Source organism: Lipotes vexillifer, unplaced genomic scaffold (genome assembly GCF_000442215.2).
Source record: "Lipotes vexillifer unplaced genomic scaffold, Lipotes_vexillifer_v1.1 scaffold644, whole genome shotgun sequence".
NCBI classification, from domain to species: Eukaryota; Metazoa; Chordata; class Mammalia; order Artiodactyla; family Lipotidae; genus Lipotes; species Lipotes vexillifer.
The window spans coordinates 2,966,835-2,987,713 of NW_006783288.1; the positions used below are offsets into that span (position 1 = coordinate 2,966,835).

Below are 20,879 nucleotides of genomic sequence, written 5' to 3' on the forward strand. Positions count from 1 at the left end.
AGTAACTATGAGAACTATTTAAATCATATCCATGTTTATCAGCCTAAGAGAAGCATTTCAAATGATATAGGCCTCTGTCCTTCATTAGAAAGATTCCACACAAAAAAATGACAGGATTATTTAAAGGCATGTTCAGGAACAACAAAAATGAATTTGTTAACTGCAACTCCAGTGTTTCATAAATACTATTTTCATAAAAAACCCTCTAAAATTTACATATAATTAAGCCAGCTAATAAGACACAATCCCTGTAAGTTTTGTGTATAAGGAAAATCCTCATACAACATTAACAGAACATGGCTTATAAATAAAATATACTGTTTTTGTTAGCAAATATAAAAACAACAGTTCCAGATTTATCTTTTAGAAAAAAAATTAATTTATTTTAAGAGTCTCCACCTAAATTTACTTTGGTACCAAACAACTACAATTAGTGATGGGGCAAGCATCCATAATTGTGGCAGGATGTTAATTTATTTACAAAAACTATACAAAATTAGATTAATTATTACATCAACTTATCAAAGCTTCCTGAAATTAGTTTCATTTTTGGAAATGTATCAAAAGTCCTCAGATCCAGAATGACATTCTTTATTATTTTTAATTCATTAATTTAAAATTAATTATTTTAATTATGGCACATCAGATCTTCAAGCAAAAACATTGGATGAAAGGCTGTACGATAAAATAGTCTCCTTTCCCTAATAGCTTGGAATGTAAATTAAAATGTGTTCCCTTTTTTTTTTTTTTTTTTTTTTTTTGCAGTACGGGGGCCTCTCTCTCACTGTTGTGGCCTCTCCTGTTGCGGAGCACAGGCTCCGGACGCGCAGGCTCAGCGGCCATGGCTCACGGGCCCAGCCGCTCCACGGCATGTGGGATCTTCCCGGACCGGGGCATGAACCCGTGTCCCCTGCATCGGCAGGTGGACTCTCAACCACTGCGCCACCAGGCAAGCCCTTCCCTTTTTATTGAAGGAAAAAAAATGAACTAAGCGTCCAGTAATATCACACACCCGTTAGAATAACTTGTCTGCTGGAATTAAAGTTGGGCAATTACTTCTACATTGTTAAAAAATGCTTTAAGTCCTTTTCTTTTATAAAGAAAGCTTTTCTCAGCCATTTTGGATCTCTAAGTCTTGTAACAAAAATGTCACTCAGTTTTTACTAGCAAGTCCACACCATAGAAGGCATCTTCAATGCAGTACATATTTTAAAAGTGCATATAAGCATAACTAAATTTCTTAAATTGTTAACAAACCTAGGAGCAATAATTTAATATTCTATCGCAAAATACAGGTAGCCTAAAGGCAACATGCTTGGTCAATCTTTCATAAACTTTTTGGTTTGATGTCAAAACATTTCAAACTAAAGAAAAAAATACCATGACTCTTTGCTAATGGCTTTTCTGGTATTAATTTGCAGATATAGCTAAATACTCATCTAACAAAGTATCCAGGTTACCCAATGATATTTGCCATGAATTCAGAAAACAATAACATATATAATACAAAAGTAACAACAACAACAAAAACATGTATTTTAGGCCTAAAATGAGTTTATCTAATAAGAGTTACATGAGAAATATCATGTAAGACCCCAAATAAACTTTAGATACAAAAAAGTATATGATGTGGCTTTGTTCAAACACATCTAATATTCAGATACAATTTAAATAAACTAGGCTGGCTTTTTTATATCACCAGCTTTCATTAGGGCTTTAATAGCTCTTGCCCTCATCTCAAGTTCTAGCAGCTCCAGCTGCTGTGCAGAAGGCTGAACATCTTCTGGTGGAGGAACAGTCAGGGTGGCGGCTTTCGGTTCCTTTGGGCTAGACTCTGCCAGTCCCAGAATCTCATTCACACTTTTCTCAATGTCTTTTTCCAGGTCATCTATCTGACCAGCTTCACTTTGGACTGTATTTTCTGAGACCTCAGGAGCAGCTGCTTCTTCATTGCATGGGCCTTCTATGTCGCTGTCATAAGCATCTGCATTTATACTGAGTACATCACTATCTTCCCCTTTGCCTGTAACAAACAAAAAAAGGCAAAGAACCATGTAACCTAAATGCCCTGATCAAAATTTCCTTTCTGTTTATGATGAAAGGGCTGCTGTGACCCCCACCTCCCACCATGGAGTCCCAAATACATTCCATAAACCCCATCCCAACCCCCTTTTCCCCTGACTCAACTTCCTTCCTCCCTTCTTCCCTTCCTCCCTCTCTCCCTCCCTCCCGCCCTTTCTTTCCTTCTTTCCTCCTTCCCTTCCTTCCTTCCTTCCTCCCTCCCTTCCTCCTTTTCTTTTTTTTTCCGCCCCCGCATAGATTGTGGGGCCTTAGTTCCCTGACTGGGGATTGAACACAGGCCCCAGCAGTGAAGGCGCCGAGTCCTAACCACTGGACCACCAGGGTTCCCCCCTTTAACTTTGAAAACAGATGTAATTTAATGTAAATTTTAATGTATTTTTCATTCCAATTTAGAAGAATATGGGAGCACTGGGAAATGTACACCATCATACGGATGTCCCTGATCAATTTTCCTAATTAAAATACCGTAACTCTTTAGACCACAGTGAAGCCTCTACATTACAAAATGTTGACACCCTTTGGATAGAGTATAGCTTATTACTGAAGAAGCAAAATTCTATTTGAGAAAGAGTTTAAAATACTTTGCCTTATAAACTACAAAAAAGGAAAAATATCACTGGCAAGCTGGACACCATGTACCTTGCAATTATTTCAAAGCTTTTCATATACTTTTTCAAACACTTTGTTCTAAATCAATAAATTAAAGGAGAATGCCTAAGGCCACTTTCTAAGGTAAAATAACTTTTCACCAAGAGGATTTTAATTAATAAAGTTAGTACGCCATAAATTTTTTAAATACATTTTGTTATAAAACTTCTATAACTGATGCTAAGAACTTGCATATAAACACAGATTGTAGCCCTCAACCACCTTGGCCTGGACCATTACTGAAGTCCATGAGTTATTTACAACTTTGAGTGCTCCTTTATACCTCCAATTTATTTATCTTTTAAATTCCTAATATGTCTTTTAAAAAGAAAGTAATGATCCCCCAATTGTTAGCTTTGTTAGTTTTCTTGTAGTAGGAAGAACATTGACAAAACATAGATTGACAGATGGAAAATTCTGATAATAGAATGTATAAACAATTCTACTCCATGGATTTTAAAATAAATGATTTAGTGACCTTGATTCTGCTACACACCCTCTCAATGTTTCAAAGGAGAAAACTCTTTATGAAAAAACTTTTTTTGATTATATTTTCTATTGGTTTGTTTCAAACATTTTTAGAGGGCAGAGGTGGGGTTTGCTTTATTTTTTTAATCAGAAACAGCTATACATGTTATTCACTGAAGAAATGGGGCTCTATAAATTTGGTGTTCTCAGTTTACATTAAAAATTATCCAAATCCAAGTGACTGAGTTCTCTGTAGCACAGTATTGGTAAAAGCATTCACAAGTTCCATCTGCCCATTATACCTGCACCATGGATGCCAAAGCTTTGTAGAATCTGTACCTAAAACAATTTAGCATAAGCACTTCACTTCACAAATGTGAAAATAAGGTAAGTGATTTGTACAATGTAATCTGACAAACTATGTAAAGATCTAGGATCATACTTCAAGTCTTTTCACTATTTCTTAATTTTCTTCATTCTACTGACTTTTAAGGTATAGCTTGCAAATATATGAATACATTTTCAAAGATAATTTACTCTCATCCTAAGTATTAGAAATAGCAGGTTTTCTTGTTGTCAATTATGATCCTCAAATCAGAAGGGGTATAACTTGTACACGTTTTCCAAAAAAAGTAACTTTAACCTAAAATGCCTCATTCTAAGCCCTCAAAATGTCAGTGTGGTCACGTTCTGTCCTTCGACACCCCCATTCTGCATATGTGAAAATGTGTGTGTGCACATGTGTGTTCACAGGGAAGTGAGTACACATTTAAATTATAAGAGAATTCTACAAAAGAGCATCTTCAAGTTTTTACATGGGCTTAGGAGTCTGAGAGTAACAAATGAATCTCAGGGAAATTATCTGTACTACTCTAAAATAAATAAAAACAGTTTTACTGTAGGCATGATGTTAAAGTAAGGCTATTGAAATCCACCAAGAAAAATAAAGACAGGTGGGTCTGAGGTAAAATAATACAAATGTAATTGAAAATATTAAGAATAAGAATTCAGACTGTTGACTGTTAAAGACATTACAATAAAAAACGGCTCAGGGAAAAGAGCAAGCATAAAATTAGACCCAAATTACTGATGTCATAAAGCAGCAAAGTAACTAAAGTAACTTAGATGTGGTACATATATACAATGGAATATTGCTCAGCCATAAAAAAGAATGAAGTAATGTCATTTGCACCAACATGGATGAACCTAGAGATTATCATACTAAGTGAAGTAAGTCAGAGAGAGAAAGACAAATATCATATAATACCACTCATATATGGAATCTAATTTTTAAAAAAAGATACAAATGAACCGATTTACAAGACAGAAATAGACTTACAGATATCGAAAACAAACTTATGGTTACCAAAGGAGAAAGGTGGGGGGAGGAATAAATCAGGAGCTTGGGATGAACATACACATACTACTATATATAAGATAAATAACCAACAAGGACCTACTGTATAGCACAGGGAACTACTCAATATTCTGTGATATTCTATTCTGTGATAACCTATATGAGAAAAGAATCTATAAAAGAATGAATATATGTTTATGTATAACTGAATCACTCTGCTGTACATCTGAAACTAACACATTATAAATCAACTATACTCCAATAAAATTAAAATTAAAATAAACAAATTAAATTTAAAAAATTTTAAATAAAGTAACTTTAAAATATACACAAAGAAACAAGAGGGTATGATATATTCCTTACTAGATTATATAAAAGAGCAGAATTAATGTAACATGGGTGGCCCTAAAAATACTACATACCATTTAGAGAACTTCAGAGAAAAAGCAGTATAACTAAAGAAATGAATCAAATAACTTAAGGGAAAGGACTAAAGGAATTGAAGAATTTGGCTAAGGAACACAGAGTAGAGTTAAAAAATTTTTCAGGGAAAAAGCAATACAAGGAATTATTGAGCATTCATCTCTTATGGTTGATCCCCTAGCCAACTACTCACAAATATACATTCTATTCCATTTTCCTCTGATCTGTATACATTCATCATTTCTCTTTTCTTTTGTTTTCCTGCTATCTTCTGTGCTACCAACTTGATTCATACCTGTCAAACTGTACCCAAGTACTAAAGCTTTTTAAATAATAAATCAATCCATCTAGATTCAGTATCTAGACAGCAAAATGAATCAATCACTATCTAAATTCATCACTAACACAGATGAATAAATGGAACAATTTATCAGAGAAAATATTTGTTTATATTTAATGAGGCATAGTTATAAACATGGGATAAAACCAAAAAGGGAAAATATTTCACAACTAAATAGAACACCCAACACTCTTCAAATATTTTACTGACAAGGAGAAAATTTACAACTACAAAAGACTCAATCACTTTAAAATTAATATAGTTTTGGTATTTAAAAATGGGAGTGTACTACATAATAGAAAAGCTAAACTGCAATACCTGTATTTTTATTATCATCTATAACAAACCTCAATGCTTGAAAGCTACAGATTTTCTCCTGAGCTAGATAAAGGAAAACATTTTATGTTTGCTTTTTGTTAAAATAAAAGTTTTAATTATCCAAAGTAAACAAACATAGAAGAATTATTAAATATTTTGAGTAATGAAAATTAAAAAGGACTTTTAAGTTATATTACATTTAAACCTTGATAAGGCCTATAATATTCCACTTGCAAATAATTCAACATATCAGAATACTTTTAAGGCATAAAATGAAAGCATATCTAATGTTATGAGTGACTACATGCTTGTGAAACTTCTTGATAGTGAGTTATTAAATTAAGCCAAGAGACAAACCCTAGTACATGGAATAATTAAGTACCTGTCTGAATTCCTGATAAAGATGGCAAATTGAGCACACTTATCTAATTCCTTTCCCTATCAAGAAGCCACTGAAGTGACAGGAGAGATACTTAAAAATAATAGCATAAAAACTGTAAATTAGGACTTCCCTTGTGCCACAGTGGTTAAGAATCCACCTGTCGGGCTTCCCTGGTGGCGCAGTGGTTGAGAGTCCGCCTGCTGATTCAGGGGACACGGGTTCGTGCCCCAGTCCGGGAAGATCCCACATGCCGTGGAGCGGCTGGGCCCATGAGCCACGGCTGCTAAGCCTGCGCGTCCAGAGCCTGTGCTCCGCAATGAGAGAGGCCACAAAAATGAGAGGCCCGCGTACCGCAAAAAAAAAAAATGCAGGGGACAAGGGTTTAAGCCCTGGTCCAGCGAGATCCCACATGCTGCAGAGCAACTAAGCCCGTGCACCACAATTACTGAGCCCGAGCTCTGGAGCTCGTGAGCCACAACTACTGAGCCCAAGTGCCACAACTACTGAAGACCATGTGCCTAGAGCCGGTGCTCTGCAACAAGAGAAGCCACCCAATGAGAAGCCCGTGCACCGCAACGAAGTGTAGCCCATGCTTGCCGCAAACCAGAGGAAGCCTGCACACAGCAACGAAGACCAAATGCAGCCATAAACAAACAAATAAATAAATTTATAAAAAAGAAAAAATACCTGTAAATTAACTGAGAATGAAAATAACAAACATCAGTCCTTCCTAAGTAAAATACAAAACGGAGAACCACAAAGGAAAAATATCAACAAACAAAGCTGAAAAAACGTAAGACTTCTGAGAAAGAAAATAGACTACAAATAAAATTATAAGACGGGGCAAACCTACAAGAAAATATTAGCAAAATACATTTTTTAACAGGACAAATGTAAGGATACATACAATGTCTGGGTATTGTTAGAAATAACTAAAAACATGGGCAAAGGATAGAAACGGGTTAAGCATTTCACAAAATATGAAATACAAAGGATCAATAAACATAAAAAATGATCAATATAATTTTTCATCAGGGAAATACAAATTAAAACATTAAGATATTACTTTTTACTCATTAGTAAAGAATAAGAATTTCAGCCATCTGGAGAAAAAAGTAATAAATTGGCAAGATGCAAAAATGATCAAGACACATTGGTAAGTCAAAAAAGTAAGCTAAAGAGTAATAATCATACTATGTTAAAAATAACATAAGTAAGTTATTAATAGTGGTTTACTTCTGGGGAGGGGAGTAAAAGTAGAAGGGGAAGAGAAGAAATTGAGTTTTCCAATTTTGCTCTATGAACATATGTATTTCTTCAACCATTTCTAAGAATATAACCTTGCAGAAAGTTTAAAAAAGAAATTATAGGGCTCCCCTGGTGGCGCAGTGGTTGAGAGTCCGCCTGCCGATGCAGGGGACATGGGTTCGTGCCCTGGTCCGGGAGGCCCCCACAGGCCGCAGAGTGGCTGGGCCCGTTAGCCATGGCCGCTGGGCCTGCGCGCCCGGAGCCTGTGCTCCGCAATGGGAAAGGCCACAACAGTGAGAGGCCTGCGTACTGAAAAAAGAAATTGTAATATTAGATAAGAAAGGGTATCATCTAAAAAGAAATTTTGCTGGATTTTTACAAAATGTAAGTAGGCAGGATAAAATGGACAGAAAAATAAAAGCAAAGCAAAATCACTGCCAAAGACACCACAGATAAGTGTAATTCTTTCTTAGAGTCTTAGAAGCAAGGAAGAGTTGGCTTTGGAATATACAGCAAGATAATTAAACTCATTCAGAATAGCTGAGTCAACTGAACCCTTCCTTCCTTCCCTCCCCTTCCCTGACACATGCCCAAGCACTCTATTGGGAGGCCTACCCCATTCACTTACACTAAAGAGATCTGGTAGAGAAATATAACTAAACATCTATTGAAGAAACCCAAACCAGCTACCAGAAAAACTACAATAAATGAAGAACCAAGATGAACAAAGGAGGACATAAAGAAAATTTAGGGAAAAGAAGATATTCTACTGGAGGAGAATGAGGGGTTGGGGTGTCTACTTAGTATCCTTATGGAGTTTGAAGTAGACAATGTAGCCATAAAACAAGCACACGGTGCAATGAAAAAGGACCAGAGAACAAGAAATATTATAATTTACAATTACAGTTATCAAGAGCAAACATTCAATGGTTGTTGAAAGACAATGTTTAAAAAAAAAAAACCTTTCAAAATGTAGAAAATAAAAATATATTTAAAATATGCAATAAAAGTTAAGAGATGAGGATGAATGACTCACAAGTCCAACAACTTAATATAATTAATTCAACAAACCTACTATGTACAACATTGTTTTAAACACTGAGGAAACAGCAGTGAATTTTTAAAAAGTCCTCGCCTTACCATTAAGTCATAGGAGAGACACTATAAATAAATCAACATCAGGTTCTATGAAAAAAATAAAGCAGGATAGAAGATAGTAGCAGAATGTTTTCATAGAGAGTGATCACTGTGATTTGATACAGTAACAGTTGAGCAGAGACTTAAAGCAATGGAACAAGTCAGAAAGCAAGAAGAGAGGGAGTGGAGAGGGAAAATACTATGTATAAAATAGATAACTAACGGAAACCTACTGTATAGCACTAGGAACTCTACTCAGTGCTCTGTGGTGACCTAAATGGGAAGGAAATCCAAAAAAGAGGGGATATATGTATACATATAGCTGATTCACTTCACTGTACAGCAGAAACTAACACAACATTGTAAAGCAACTATACCCCCAAAAAATACAAATAAAGAAATGAGAAGAAAACTGATATGAAACAAAGAAGGCTTTCACACTGAAAGGGTCTGCCAAGAGCATCACACCTAAGACACACCCTGTGAAATATCAGAACTCAACGATAAAAAAAAATAGTTCTTAAAATTTCCGAGGAGGGAAAAAATAGATGTCCAAGAAAAGATAGCCTCAAGAAATCAAGAGCATTCTTATCAGCCACTGTGGACAATACATTCCAATGGCTACGGACATGCTCACAAAAAAGAGGAGTAATGACATACTCTGTGTCTCGAGGACACAACACTGCTTCTAAATATTCTTGTTAAAAGATTGAACATGAATCTGATCAAGCTTCTATATCTAATTATCAATTTACAGAAAAATAATGTTAAATAAAACACTGAAATGCAATCAGTAAATTTAAACTGAGAAACTCCGACAACCCAGCTTCTTCAAGAAATAAACTGCAAAGAGAGGGAGAAAGGGGAGTAGATTAAAAAGAGACTCAGTATCATCCAATTGCAATGTAGGGACCTTATTTGGATCCCGATTCTTACAAATATAGTTTTAAAAAACAATCAGAGAAGTCTGAACACTGAATATCTCAGGATTAAAATTACATTATCACTGTTCTGTAACCCCTAATGAAATAATGGAACTAGACAATACTAAATAGCTATTAAAACCATTAGGCTGACAACACCGGACCCAATAGATCAATCTTAATATCACAATACCCACCAATGAACAGCTAGGTTTAAATCTGAACACTTTCTGAATATTATCTGATGATTTAAGAAATGCTACTTTTTAAGGTATTATGATTATGTTTAAAAACCCACCTCTTATCTTTAAGAGATATATTGATACTAAAATATATACAAATGAACTGAAAAGATGTAGGATTTGCTTTAAAATAACATAACGGGTAGGAAGCAGGTAGGAATATAGATGAAAAAAGATTAGACATAGGTGGGTAATTGTTGAAGATGTAGCTGAGTACATGGGAATTAATATTCCTATTTTCCTTTCTATTTTTGCTTGAAAATTTCCCAAATAAAAAGGTTTTTTAAAGTTGATTTTTATTTAGAAACCTGTAACAACAGGTTTTAATACACACACACACACACACACACACACACACACACACACTGGAAAAGAAAATGAGAAAATCAAAATCCAATTTTCCTATCAAGCAAACATAGAGTTGGTTATTAGAAGGGTTAAACTATTTTACTTTTTCTATTTTAATTAGTTTTTCTCATCTGATTTTAAGTTATTCATGTTCAGTGGTTATGCCATTTAGAACAACACATTTCACCATCCTTCCCTCTAGAATCTTAACTCTCCAAGGCCTCCGGCGTTATCAATCTGCTGGAATCTCATTAGTAATAAAGTATATGATATATTGGACAGCAATGCTATGCCTCCATGGATTTCTTTTCTTAGACTACAGATAATTTTGGTTTAAAAATTTTTTAAGTTATGAAGAACACATTTTTAATGTATTCTAACTGTAGAAAGTCAGCTTGATAACTTTTAACATTTTTAGTGAGTTCCAGCCTTTTCAAGAAGCCAAAACTTTATTTTCTGAAAAAGAAACAAAACTGTTCTTTTAATATACAAGAATAATTTTTTCTGGATAAGCCTTCAATCTTCCTCTCAATAAAACTAACAGATCTTGGCTATTTTTTTTCATGCAGTGTTTTAAACTATTGATTTAACTTTAAGTGCATCATGTTAACCATCATATTCAAAACTTAATCATGACATTAACCAACTATTACCCATAAAAAAGAAAATGCAAACAATTTAATACAGAAAAACTGTCTAGTATTTTACCAAACCCCTTGAACTATCCATTAAACTTCTGGATAAATGATTGTCTGCTAGCCTGTAAACCTAACTTTTAAGAACCACGAATCCAGAGATTAGTCCAAGAATCAATAAATATTCACTCAGTATCTATTTACATATGTGCTGTAAAGGCCACAGAAGTAGGCCTTACAAAATGCCACAGGTAGTGTAGACTAAACATGTGTGGCAGGATTTAAGACACAGGTTTTGCCTTCATGATGCTTGAGGATGCTTAAAATATGAACATCACACTTTAAAATGCTAAATTGTACAATATAAAGTATAATAGAATATCACAGTATATAAAGCAATAGTGAAAAGTCAAGGAGATCTTTACAGACATGTATTATTAAGTAGGTCTTAGAATCTAACAGGTGATATTGACAGGGGAGGAAACTCCCAAGTGTGAGGGACAGAATGGACAAAGGCAAAGTATTAGATCTAAACTCAGTATAGTATGTGAGCCTAACAGAATAAAACGCAGACATGAGAATACAGAAAAGGGTAGTACCCAAAATTACTGCCTCTGAAGACATCACCATTCCAGGATAAAAAGCACAACAGGCTTTTACAATGGATCAGGTAAGTAAATATTTTGGGGTCACACTGGGGTACAATAACAGTCTAACACATGAGAGATTCCTGACTACCCTTCCTCTAGTAATCTGAAAGTAAACAGGAAGAACATATTTTTAAATGTCATTCATCATTTCTCCTACCATTTGATTAAATAGGCTTCTAATATGAAAACATACAAACATACAAAACATAAAACATGGGGTTAAAAATGAAGACAGAGTAGCGTATTTACAAGCACTGCTGTTTAAAATCAGGCAACTGTTCTCCCCAAAGATTTGCTGGAACTTATGAATTTAAAAGGGCATCACACTCAAATATTCTCTGCTAGTAACATCTCAGTGCTGCACAATCTGCCCATCCAAGGAAGGCGTTCTTCAACTCATCATCTACCTCAAAATATGCCACGTTTCCTGCGACACTGCTTTAGTTTGTTTAAATATAAATATAAGCTTACAAAGAGATACTAAAGACTGGATTCTAATTTTTGATAATGTAAAAGTATCTTTTATATACTCATGCAGAAAGCAGCCAGTCATTATCAGTATGCCAAAAAAGTGGTAGTGCATTTCATAAAACATAGAAATCCTACCCTAAAACTAAAAACACTTTCATTAAAGAAGTAGGAAAAATAACGAAAACTGTCAGTTTCACCCTCATTCTTTCCATAAAAGAAAATATGTGGAAGTAGTGAGAGTCTTTGGAAAAAATAACTCTGTCACCTTAGAGTATATGGTATGAAGGTGGAAAAAGTGTCCTGTATGTTTTCAGAATGGCTGGAAAAAAGATAATCTCATGGGGAAGGACAGTTCAAGAGTGTAGAAGATGTTCAAAATTAAAACTCGGGCTTCCCTGGTGGCGCAGTGGTTGAGAGTCCGCCTCCCGATGCAGGGAACACGGGTTCGTGCCCCCGTCCGGGAAGATCCCACATGCCGCGGAGCGGCTGGGCGCATGAGCCATGGCCGCTGAGCCTGTGCGTTTGGAGCTTGTGCTCCACAACGGGAGAGGCCACAACAGTGAGGCCCGCGTACCGCAAAAAATAAAAAAATAAAACTCTAACCAAACATTAATTATCCAAATGAGGAAATATCCAAAGAAATATAAGCTACAGAAGAATCTCTATGATGACTACATATTTTATAAAGGGCACATGATCAATGCTTAATATAAAAGACTGGTATGAATCTATACAAGCAATATAAACAAAGCTAAAGGCTAAGGGAAACAAACCAAAACATGGCTCAGTTTTGTTAAGACCAGAAAGAAAAACAAGCTTATAAGCAACACACTCTTTGGGGTAGGTGGTAGAATATTAATAGGTAAATATAACTAGTATTCTATTTCATTTCTATCTTCTCTTCAAGAACCTTGTACAGACTGGACAGGACAGAAGAGAAAGAAGGAATTCTTTTAGTCATCTATCCATCCACTTACTCATTCAAAAGAATATGAGTATCCACTAGAGACAAGCATTGAAGACTTAAAGAATCCTAAGACACAATCCTTTACCTTAAGTACCTAAATTTAGGTACTCATAAATGCTTATTGAATTGAAAACAATTATTAATTATTGGGCAGTGTTATAACAAAAGTAAATAAACAGGCAACTATGGACTTTAGTTAGTAATAATGTATTAATAGTGCCTCATCAATTTTAACAAATTTACCACACTAATGCAAGATGATAATATGGGAAACTGGGAGAAGCGGTGGTAAGCGGGTATACAGGAGCTCTGTACTTTCCACTCAATTTTTTGTAAGCCTAATTTAAAGCTGTTCAAAAAAATTTTAAGTATTAGTTTTTAAAAATAAAAATAAAGCTTGTTAACTACAAGGTCAATATGTATCAACTATATGATGTGGCAACCAAAACGGCTGATTAAATCATAGGCTAGGTGTGAGGTGTATAAAAAGTTCAGGAACTGTTAACAAAATTGATTTCAAGCCTAGTATTTACTATCTTTCTTTCGGTAGCAGCACTTCTATATAAGGAGGTACTTTTCCCAATGAACTGGATGAGAACATAGTGGCTGAAAAACGCAGAGGATCCAAACATCTGAGGAAGGGTTGGAGTATGCAGCCTCCAAAGTAGCTCCCCTAAGAGTGTGTCTAGGATCCTATGAAATGCATCACAAGATAGAATGTTTAAAATGAGTACAATTTAAAGAAACACAGAAATTAACATTTCTCTCTGAATACTGAAGCAAATTCATAATTTCATTCTTGATAAAAAACACACAGAGCATTATGCATCCAAAAACCTTATCTGTTTACTTTTTTTTTTTTAAATCCAGAAAAGTCTCACATTCAAATGCAACAGAAGGGCCTTCAAAAGGTACAGGAACAGTATGGGCTAATTTCCATATAAAATGTAATTTTTACCCTTTCATTCAACTACTATTCATAGAAAGAGACAAATTAAAAAGCAGGGAGGATCATGTTGGTGTCATTGCTGGTAATAACTTGTGAAAAAGCTCAAAGGAATGAGAAAAGAAATGTAAATTCTTATGCCACACTGATGGTTACACCACAATCTCTTTTTACTTCACCAACTGCTGAACTGGATAACATTTCCCCAGAACAAGTTTTTTTTAATCTTTTAAAGAAGTTAACTTGTGTTGAAAAGCTGCATTCTGTGAATACTTATTTGTTAGAGCCAGTCAAGGAGATAATCAAGGGCAAGGAGGAAAGGAATTAGACTCAAACTTGAAAACAAATCAGTAGTACACATGCTTCTCTGCTTCCAACTCCAGAACAGCCTTCTAACACTTTCTTTTCAGTTTCCCCTCAGCTCTCTAACACTCCTACCTGCAATTTTGGTTTTCAAAGGAAGAGGCAGCACAGAGCTCATGTTTGCCAATCCAGACTTCTTCACGTAAAACTTCTGGCCTACAAATGCTACTTAATTAACTGATGATCTTCATTCTCTCTTCCTTTACAGTGCAATAAAAGTCTCTGATGACATTTTTCTCATTATCTTTTCAATTTTATATAACTTGTACTTATTCCTTCATGGTTGTAAAGTTCTTTTCAGCAAAACTCAACCCCTTTGTAACTGCAAACTGATTTCTTCATTCTTTTTTATTCTAGTCCCTCTCCGTACCTACCTTCCCTTCTCCTAGTGCAGTACTACCTCAGAACAACAACAACAGAAGCAAAAAGAACAAAAATTGAGTTTTTCCATTTCTCTCTCACCTTAAGGACTCAGTCTCACACAATTTTACATTTAATCTTTGCTAAATGATGGAAAATATCCCATATAAAATTGAATTTTTTGAAGTAATAAATGAATACATTATGGCCACCATCAATCCTTTATAATAGTCTAAAAGAGCGGTCTCTCAACTTCATTATTTACATAAACCTATCAGTGAAAACATTTTTTAAGTACCTGTCCAACTACATATTTTTTATTTACTTATAAATTAATACATAATTAATATGAACCATTACAATTACATACATGTAACTGAAAATTTTAAAAGGGAGAGGTTTAAATATATAAGTTTATATGTATTTATTTACTTTAGAAGCTCTAGTATTTTCATCTTGCATTCCCAGGGAGTGTGTATAATTACACTGTGGTGACCAGTGGTCTGAAAGGCTGAAAGAAGCCCAAAGAAAATACCTATCTAAACTTTCATCACATGGTTTAACTACTGAAAACAATTTTCCCCTATTAAAGTCTACTTTTCAAATTCTTGAAGCTCTCAACAAGGTAATTCTTAAAGCTGTCTATCATTCATTAACTGTTTTTTTAAATTTATTTATTTATTTATGCCTGCATTGGGTCTTCGTTGCGGTGCACAGGCTTTCTCTAGTTGCTGTGAGCAGGGGCTACTCTTGTTGCAGCATGCAGGCTTCTCATTGCAGTGGCTTCTCCTGTTGCAAAGCACTGGCTCTAGGCACGTGGGCTTCAGTAGTTGTGGCTTGCGGGCTCTAGAGCACAGGCTCAGTAGTTGTGGCACATGGGCTTAGTTGCTCTGCGGCATGTGGGATCTTCCGAGACCAAGGATCAAACCCGTGTGCTCTGCACTCTACCCCAGGATTCTTAACCACTGTGCCATCAGGGAAGTCCTATCATTCATTAACTCTTGAATTAGAAGGCCAAAATATAATTGCATGAGGCAACTACATTACTTTTAAAAAAGTGACAAGATTTGAGTCTAACCACAGCAAAAGTCTGTGCATTTTGTGTGTGTGTTTGCACATCTTTCTCTAATAGAAAAGAGGGATAATTTTCACATCAAACAGTTAATGTAAAAGATTCAGAGTAAAATGTAGTCAATGTCTTATTAATTTTAATCGTTTTATGTGGTTACATTACTTATTTTTATAACTGTATTCAAATGAATGCATCTTAAGGAACCATCATACAGCTTAAAGACTAAAAAATCAAGCATCTTTTTCTCTAACAGAAAAATGTAGAGATAGAAAACATTGTATATCTCATTCTTCTTCCATTAAACAATTTAATAAAACAGTTACTAAGAAGCACTCTTCACAAGTGCAGACACTGCTCTAGGCCCTGTTCTTTAGAAAATCTGATAAGAAAGGAACTTCAAGATCGAGGCCAAACATCCAAATATTTAAACATTACGAGAATCTGCTCTACAACAGCACCACCAAGTGGCCATTTGTGCAACCTGTGTTCAAACACCTTTAGCAATAGGGATGTATGTATCTCAGAAGGCAGCCCAATGCATTTTCTGATACATCTGATTATTTGAAATAAATAAATCGATCCAAACAAGTTTAATGATAACCTTATCTATTGGTCCTGCTTTTATTCTCAAATTTTCAATACAGAACAAGCCTAATCAGTCTTCTATTTAACAGCCCTTCAAATATTTTAAAGGGACTACTATAAACCTCAACTCTTCTCGTCAACCTGAATACACAATTTTTAACTTAGCTATTTAATTAATCATGTATAGTAAAAAAAAAAATTTCTCATAACAATTTACAAGAAGGAATGCAGGGGCTTCCCTGGTGGCGCAGCGGTTGAGAGTCCGCCTGCCGATGCAGGGGACACGGGTTCGAGCCCCGGTCTGGGAAGATCCCGCATGCCACGGAGCAACTGGGCCCGTGAGCCACAACTACTGAGCCTGCGCGTCTGGAGCCTGTGCTCCCCAAGAAGAGAGGCCGCGATAGTGAGAGGCCCGCGCACCGCGATGAAGAGTGGCCCCCCGCCCGCCTCAACTAGAGAAAGCCCTCGCACAGAAACGAAGACACAACACAGCCAAAATAAATAAAGAAATTAAAAAAAAAAAAAAGAAGGAATGCAAACATAAGAGTTTAATTCTTGAAGTTACAAAGGAGAATAATTTGCAAAATTACACAAAGTTTACCCCAGTTGTAAACTTTAAAGCAAAAATTTAAATTGTTTTAATATTACTAAATGTCTTAACTTTATTTATTTACAGATAAATATAGAGAAGAGAATTCATTAAGATTAGCAAAGATTTGTTTGATATTTTATAAGTATTTTCTATGCATTAAATACCTTTGACAAACAGCAGTTTCATTTTTTTCTTAACTGTAGCACAAACGACTAATTTAGAAAATTTATATAAACCATTCTTATACAACTACCCTCCTGGTAAAAATGAATGACTTAGGACACTAATCCTAATCCTATTTTACTACAGGACCAATAACTAGTAGATTATATTTACATTTAAATAATGTTTGCACAGTGAAGGTGAAAGTTAGTGTACAATCTGGTACCTTCAGCACAGCCAGTTTCATAAATAAATTTCTTATTGATAAAATAATACCAGTACTAGACAAAGAAATGCCAATTTCAATTTACCTAATTCATAGTCACTGTTTCTCAGTACTGAGTATTTTAGAAACAAACTGAAAATATAATTTAAGTTACTTGTCAATATCATATACCATTAATAGGGCATATAAGATTTATTTTATCCTGAAAGAACAAACGGAAAATTCAATGCTGCTTTATATTTTGGTCTACTGAGAAAAGGGTAACTTTAGTACTAAGTAAGCTTCAATTAATTTTCTTAAATGGTCAAGCCATTAAATAAAATGACAACGCATTCACAAGGAGAATTATGCTCTGCTTTTATTGAGCTAATAACTGTGAGCAAAAATAGAAAGTTACAGATAATATTAAATCAATTTTGAAAGTTCTGCATATTAAAGACAGACAATATTAGTTCATTTAAAATAAAGGCAATAATCTTTACTGAGCCTGTCAGGATTTGTTTCCTGGGGTACCTCACCTTCTTGGTTAACTCCAAGCAAGTTAGTTACTATCTGGTTCAGATTTCAGCTATACTAATATTTGTCTGTAAAAAGTTTCATATAATTGAATCTTCTAAATAACTTACGTTTATCCCATTATGCAACAAAATTTAAAATTTTAACCATTTCATAGGCATTTTTCTAAAAGACTTCACTTATTTCCCTGCTTTCTAATTAATTTAACCATTTTCTACAAATTTAGTTACAGTATGAATATGAACTGTACTGCAAAATGGTAACTGCTGTGCTTGGATCTCCTGTTTCCTCTCCTCTGCTTGCTGTCACTTACTGATGACAGTGTGTTCTTGATGTTTCTGATGCTGAGGTGAGAACCCAAGAGTGTCTATAAAGGCTCCTGAGCACAAAAAACTAGGCTTTGTGATATCTGGTTACTGAATTATTTTTCTCTCCTTCTTCACCTCCATCCCTAATTTTCCAATTACTGAAGTTACCATAAAAAACAAAAACAAACAAACAAAAAAACACAGCAAAATAGGCTGTTAGCACCAGGAAGGGAATTCTGAAGAGAGCTCCAGGTGCCTGAACACAGGAGCAGAAAAACCTCTTCCCTTAGAGGGCAGCACTGGCTAATTTGCACAATGAGGTCCCCATTCCTTTTTCCCTGGGAACTGGAATCAACCTGCCCATTCTAGACTTTTCTATCCTTTATATGGCATTCTTTTTTTAAATTTATTTTTCAGGATTTTTTTTAACATCTTTATTGGAGTATAATTGCTTTACAATGCTGTGTTAGTTTCTGCTGCAAAATAAAGTGAATCAGCTGTACGTATATATATATGGTATTCTTCTCTCCACAGATAATTTAATAGCACAGTCTCCACGCCTCCTGCTCATTAAATGCAAAGAACAGAACAAAGGCAGAAACAATAGCAGTGCTGTCAAATTACACATGGGGCATAAGAGTTAAATGACCATGACTACATTATATGGAAATGATGTGTGCTTGGCATGTATTGATACATGACAAACAAATGTAAATAAAACTATGAATCTGAGTTTCTGTCTATGGGGGTGCTGAGAAGGATAAGGACACAAAGATGTAATTTTGTCTGGCACTGGAATTCTCAAAATCATCAGAAATATTTATAAACGCCAGAGAACGTAAGTTAGAATTACAGAAAATCTAGATTTTGTTCTCACTACATATAAACTGAAGGAATCACAAAATTAATTAATCAACGTTTTCCCTTTTTCTTATTTTTTAAATACATATTTTGTTTTTAATTAATTTATTTAATTTATTTATTTTTGGATGCATTGGGTCTTCGTTGCTGCACGCGGGCTTTCTCTTGTTGCGGCGAGTGGGGGCTACTCTTCTTTGCGGTGTGCAGGCTTCTCATTATGGTGGCTTCTCTTGTGGCAGAGCACGGGCTCTAGGCACATGGGCTTCAGGAGTTGTGGCACAAGGGCTCAGTAGTTGTGGCCTGCGGGCTCTAGAGAGCAGGCTCAGTAGTTGCAGTGCACCGGCTTAGCTGCTCGGCAGCATGTGGGATCTTCCAGGACCAGGGATCGAACCTGTGTCCCCTGCACTGGCAGGGGGGTTCTTAACTACTGTGCCACCAGGGAAGTCCCTCCCTTTCTTAATTAAGCATTAGTAGTACCGGCCACGGCTTAAAAAAAGAAATTCTGCCTAAGTAAACTGATGACCTGTTTCTCTCTACCAAATAAGTTCTTATGATTCAAGTTTTAGAGAAACTATTCTAAGCCATCAAAGACTAGTTGCCTACAAAATAAACAAAATAACCCCTCTTGGCTGCAACAGATTCTCACCGCTCTGAAGTAGTTTTTATCAGAAAAATGGAAAAATGTGAGGTAATCTTTGATTAACTAATAAAAGTTTATTTTTACATTCAGTTTTCCCTACTAGGCATGAGAAAAAAACAACAACAAAAAAAGACATCTAAAAGATTAGCCCTATTCATCTACCTGGCTTGAATAAATAACAACTACCATTTTACTTCTGTTAGCTGGTAATGTCAAAAATTACTGATTTATAGAAAATAATATATGAGAAAGAAAGTAAATAAGGATAAAATACCTAGCAAAAAAAAAATACAGAAAAAAGTTACTCTGTAAAACATATACAACCCAAAGCTATCCAGTTAACATAGCTACAGTATCTTGGAGGTGAGAATATATAATAGATTACTGAATTAAAACTATTCAAAAATGACACCTTTCTGTTGGCATCTGTAACCATACAGCACTAAGACAGAACCACTCCAATGGCTAAAGGAGTCATGAAATAAAGGATGTATATCTTACTCTTGATCTTAGGCTAAATAAACTATTTTGTTTCCCTATCTATAAAATGGGGGCAAACTGGAAGACTGTGAAAATTTATTATTGGTAAAATGCTTATAATTTTCAGGTAAAATGTTACAGAAAAAGTTAAGTACGTGATCCATACCTTGTTTTAATTCCAAACCTTCAGGTTGCTTGTTCTCTCTCAGGGATGAAGTAGAATCTATACAGATGTCTTGTCTGAGGAATGAAAATAAATAAAAACAATCTTTTAAACATTATTCAATGAAATAATATTTACTGCTGAGGTTCCTAGAATTAAGTTATACACTTGAGAAGACACAGTGAATTCTTCTCAGCCCCCAGGGTACCACTCAGTACATTCTGGAAACTCAGAAACATGAATACAAGTGTCAGAAGCAGTGGCTATAAACTACTACCAATTTAAGTAGTATACTTTGTAAAATCAAGGAACAAACCTGGAATGAATACCGAGGTTAATTTTCTCTCCCTTCCAATACTCTGCAGGGTAGGTGATGGGAGAAATCATAACTCACAGAAGAATCTAGTAATTTTTCAAGTTCGACTGTTAAATTTAATGGGCATTCTGGCATTCAAATTATTTTTGTTTGTTTGTTTTTGCGGTTCGCGGGCCTCTCACTGTTGTGGCCTCTCCCATTGCGGAGCACAGGCTCCGGACGTGCAGGCTCAGCGGCCATGGCTCATGGGCCCAGCCGCTCCGCGGCATGTGGGATCCTCCCGGACTGGGGCACGAACCCGTGCCCCCTGCATCGGCAGGCGGACTCTCAACCACTGCGCCACCAGGGAAGAAGCCCTCAAATTATTTACATTCATCTAATTTCATACCTCAAATGCTTTGGTGTCTACAGGATGTGGAAAATACATATCTTATTTGCAATATACATATGTAATCAAAGTAAATGGATTATGTATAAGATCATGCCATAAAAAAAGTTCTTGATTCACTATTTCTGCAAAAGAGCTGTAAACTAAACTAATACTCTTTCTTAGAGAGCATTATACCATTATTGATGTTACAATACCAATACTGATGTTACAAATACTTTACAGCAAAAGTCAAGACATTAATTATTGTAAATATTCAAAA

At 35.3% G+C, this 20,879-nt stretch overlaps 1 protein-coding gene across 1 annotated transcript in view; it reads right to left on the bottom strand.

Moving 5' to 3' along the window:
* Window positions 1–1,666: 1,666 nt before the first annotated feature.
* The window catches only part of CAAP1 (caspase activity and apoptosis inhibitor 1), a 51,192-nt gene continuing 31,979 nt past the window's right edge, over window positions 1,667–20,879 (bottom strand). Inside the window, exons 5-6 of the mRNA XM_007455912.1 lie at window positions 19,917–19,990; window positions 1,667–2,023 (exon numbers count right to left, since the gene is read on the bottom strand). Coding sequence (XP_007455974.1) covers window positions 1,677–2,023; window positions 19,917–19,990 — 421 coding nt within the window. The 3' untranslated portion in view covers window positions 1,667–1,676. The remainder of the gene's footprint in view (window positions 2,024–19,916; window positions 19,991–20,879) is intronic.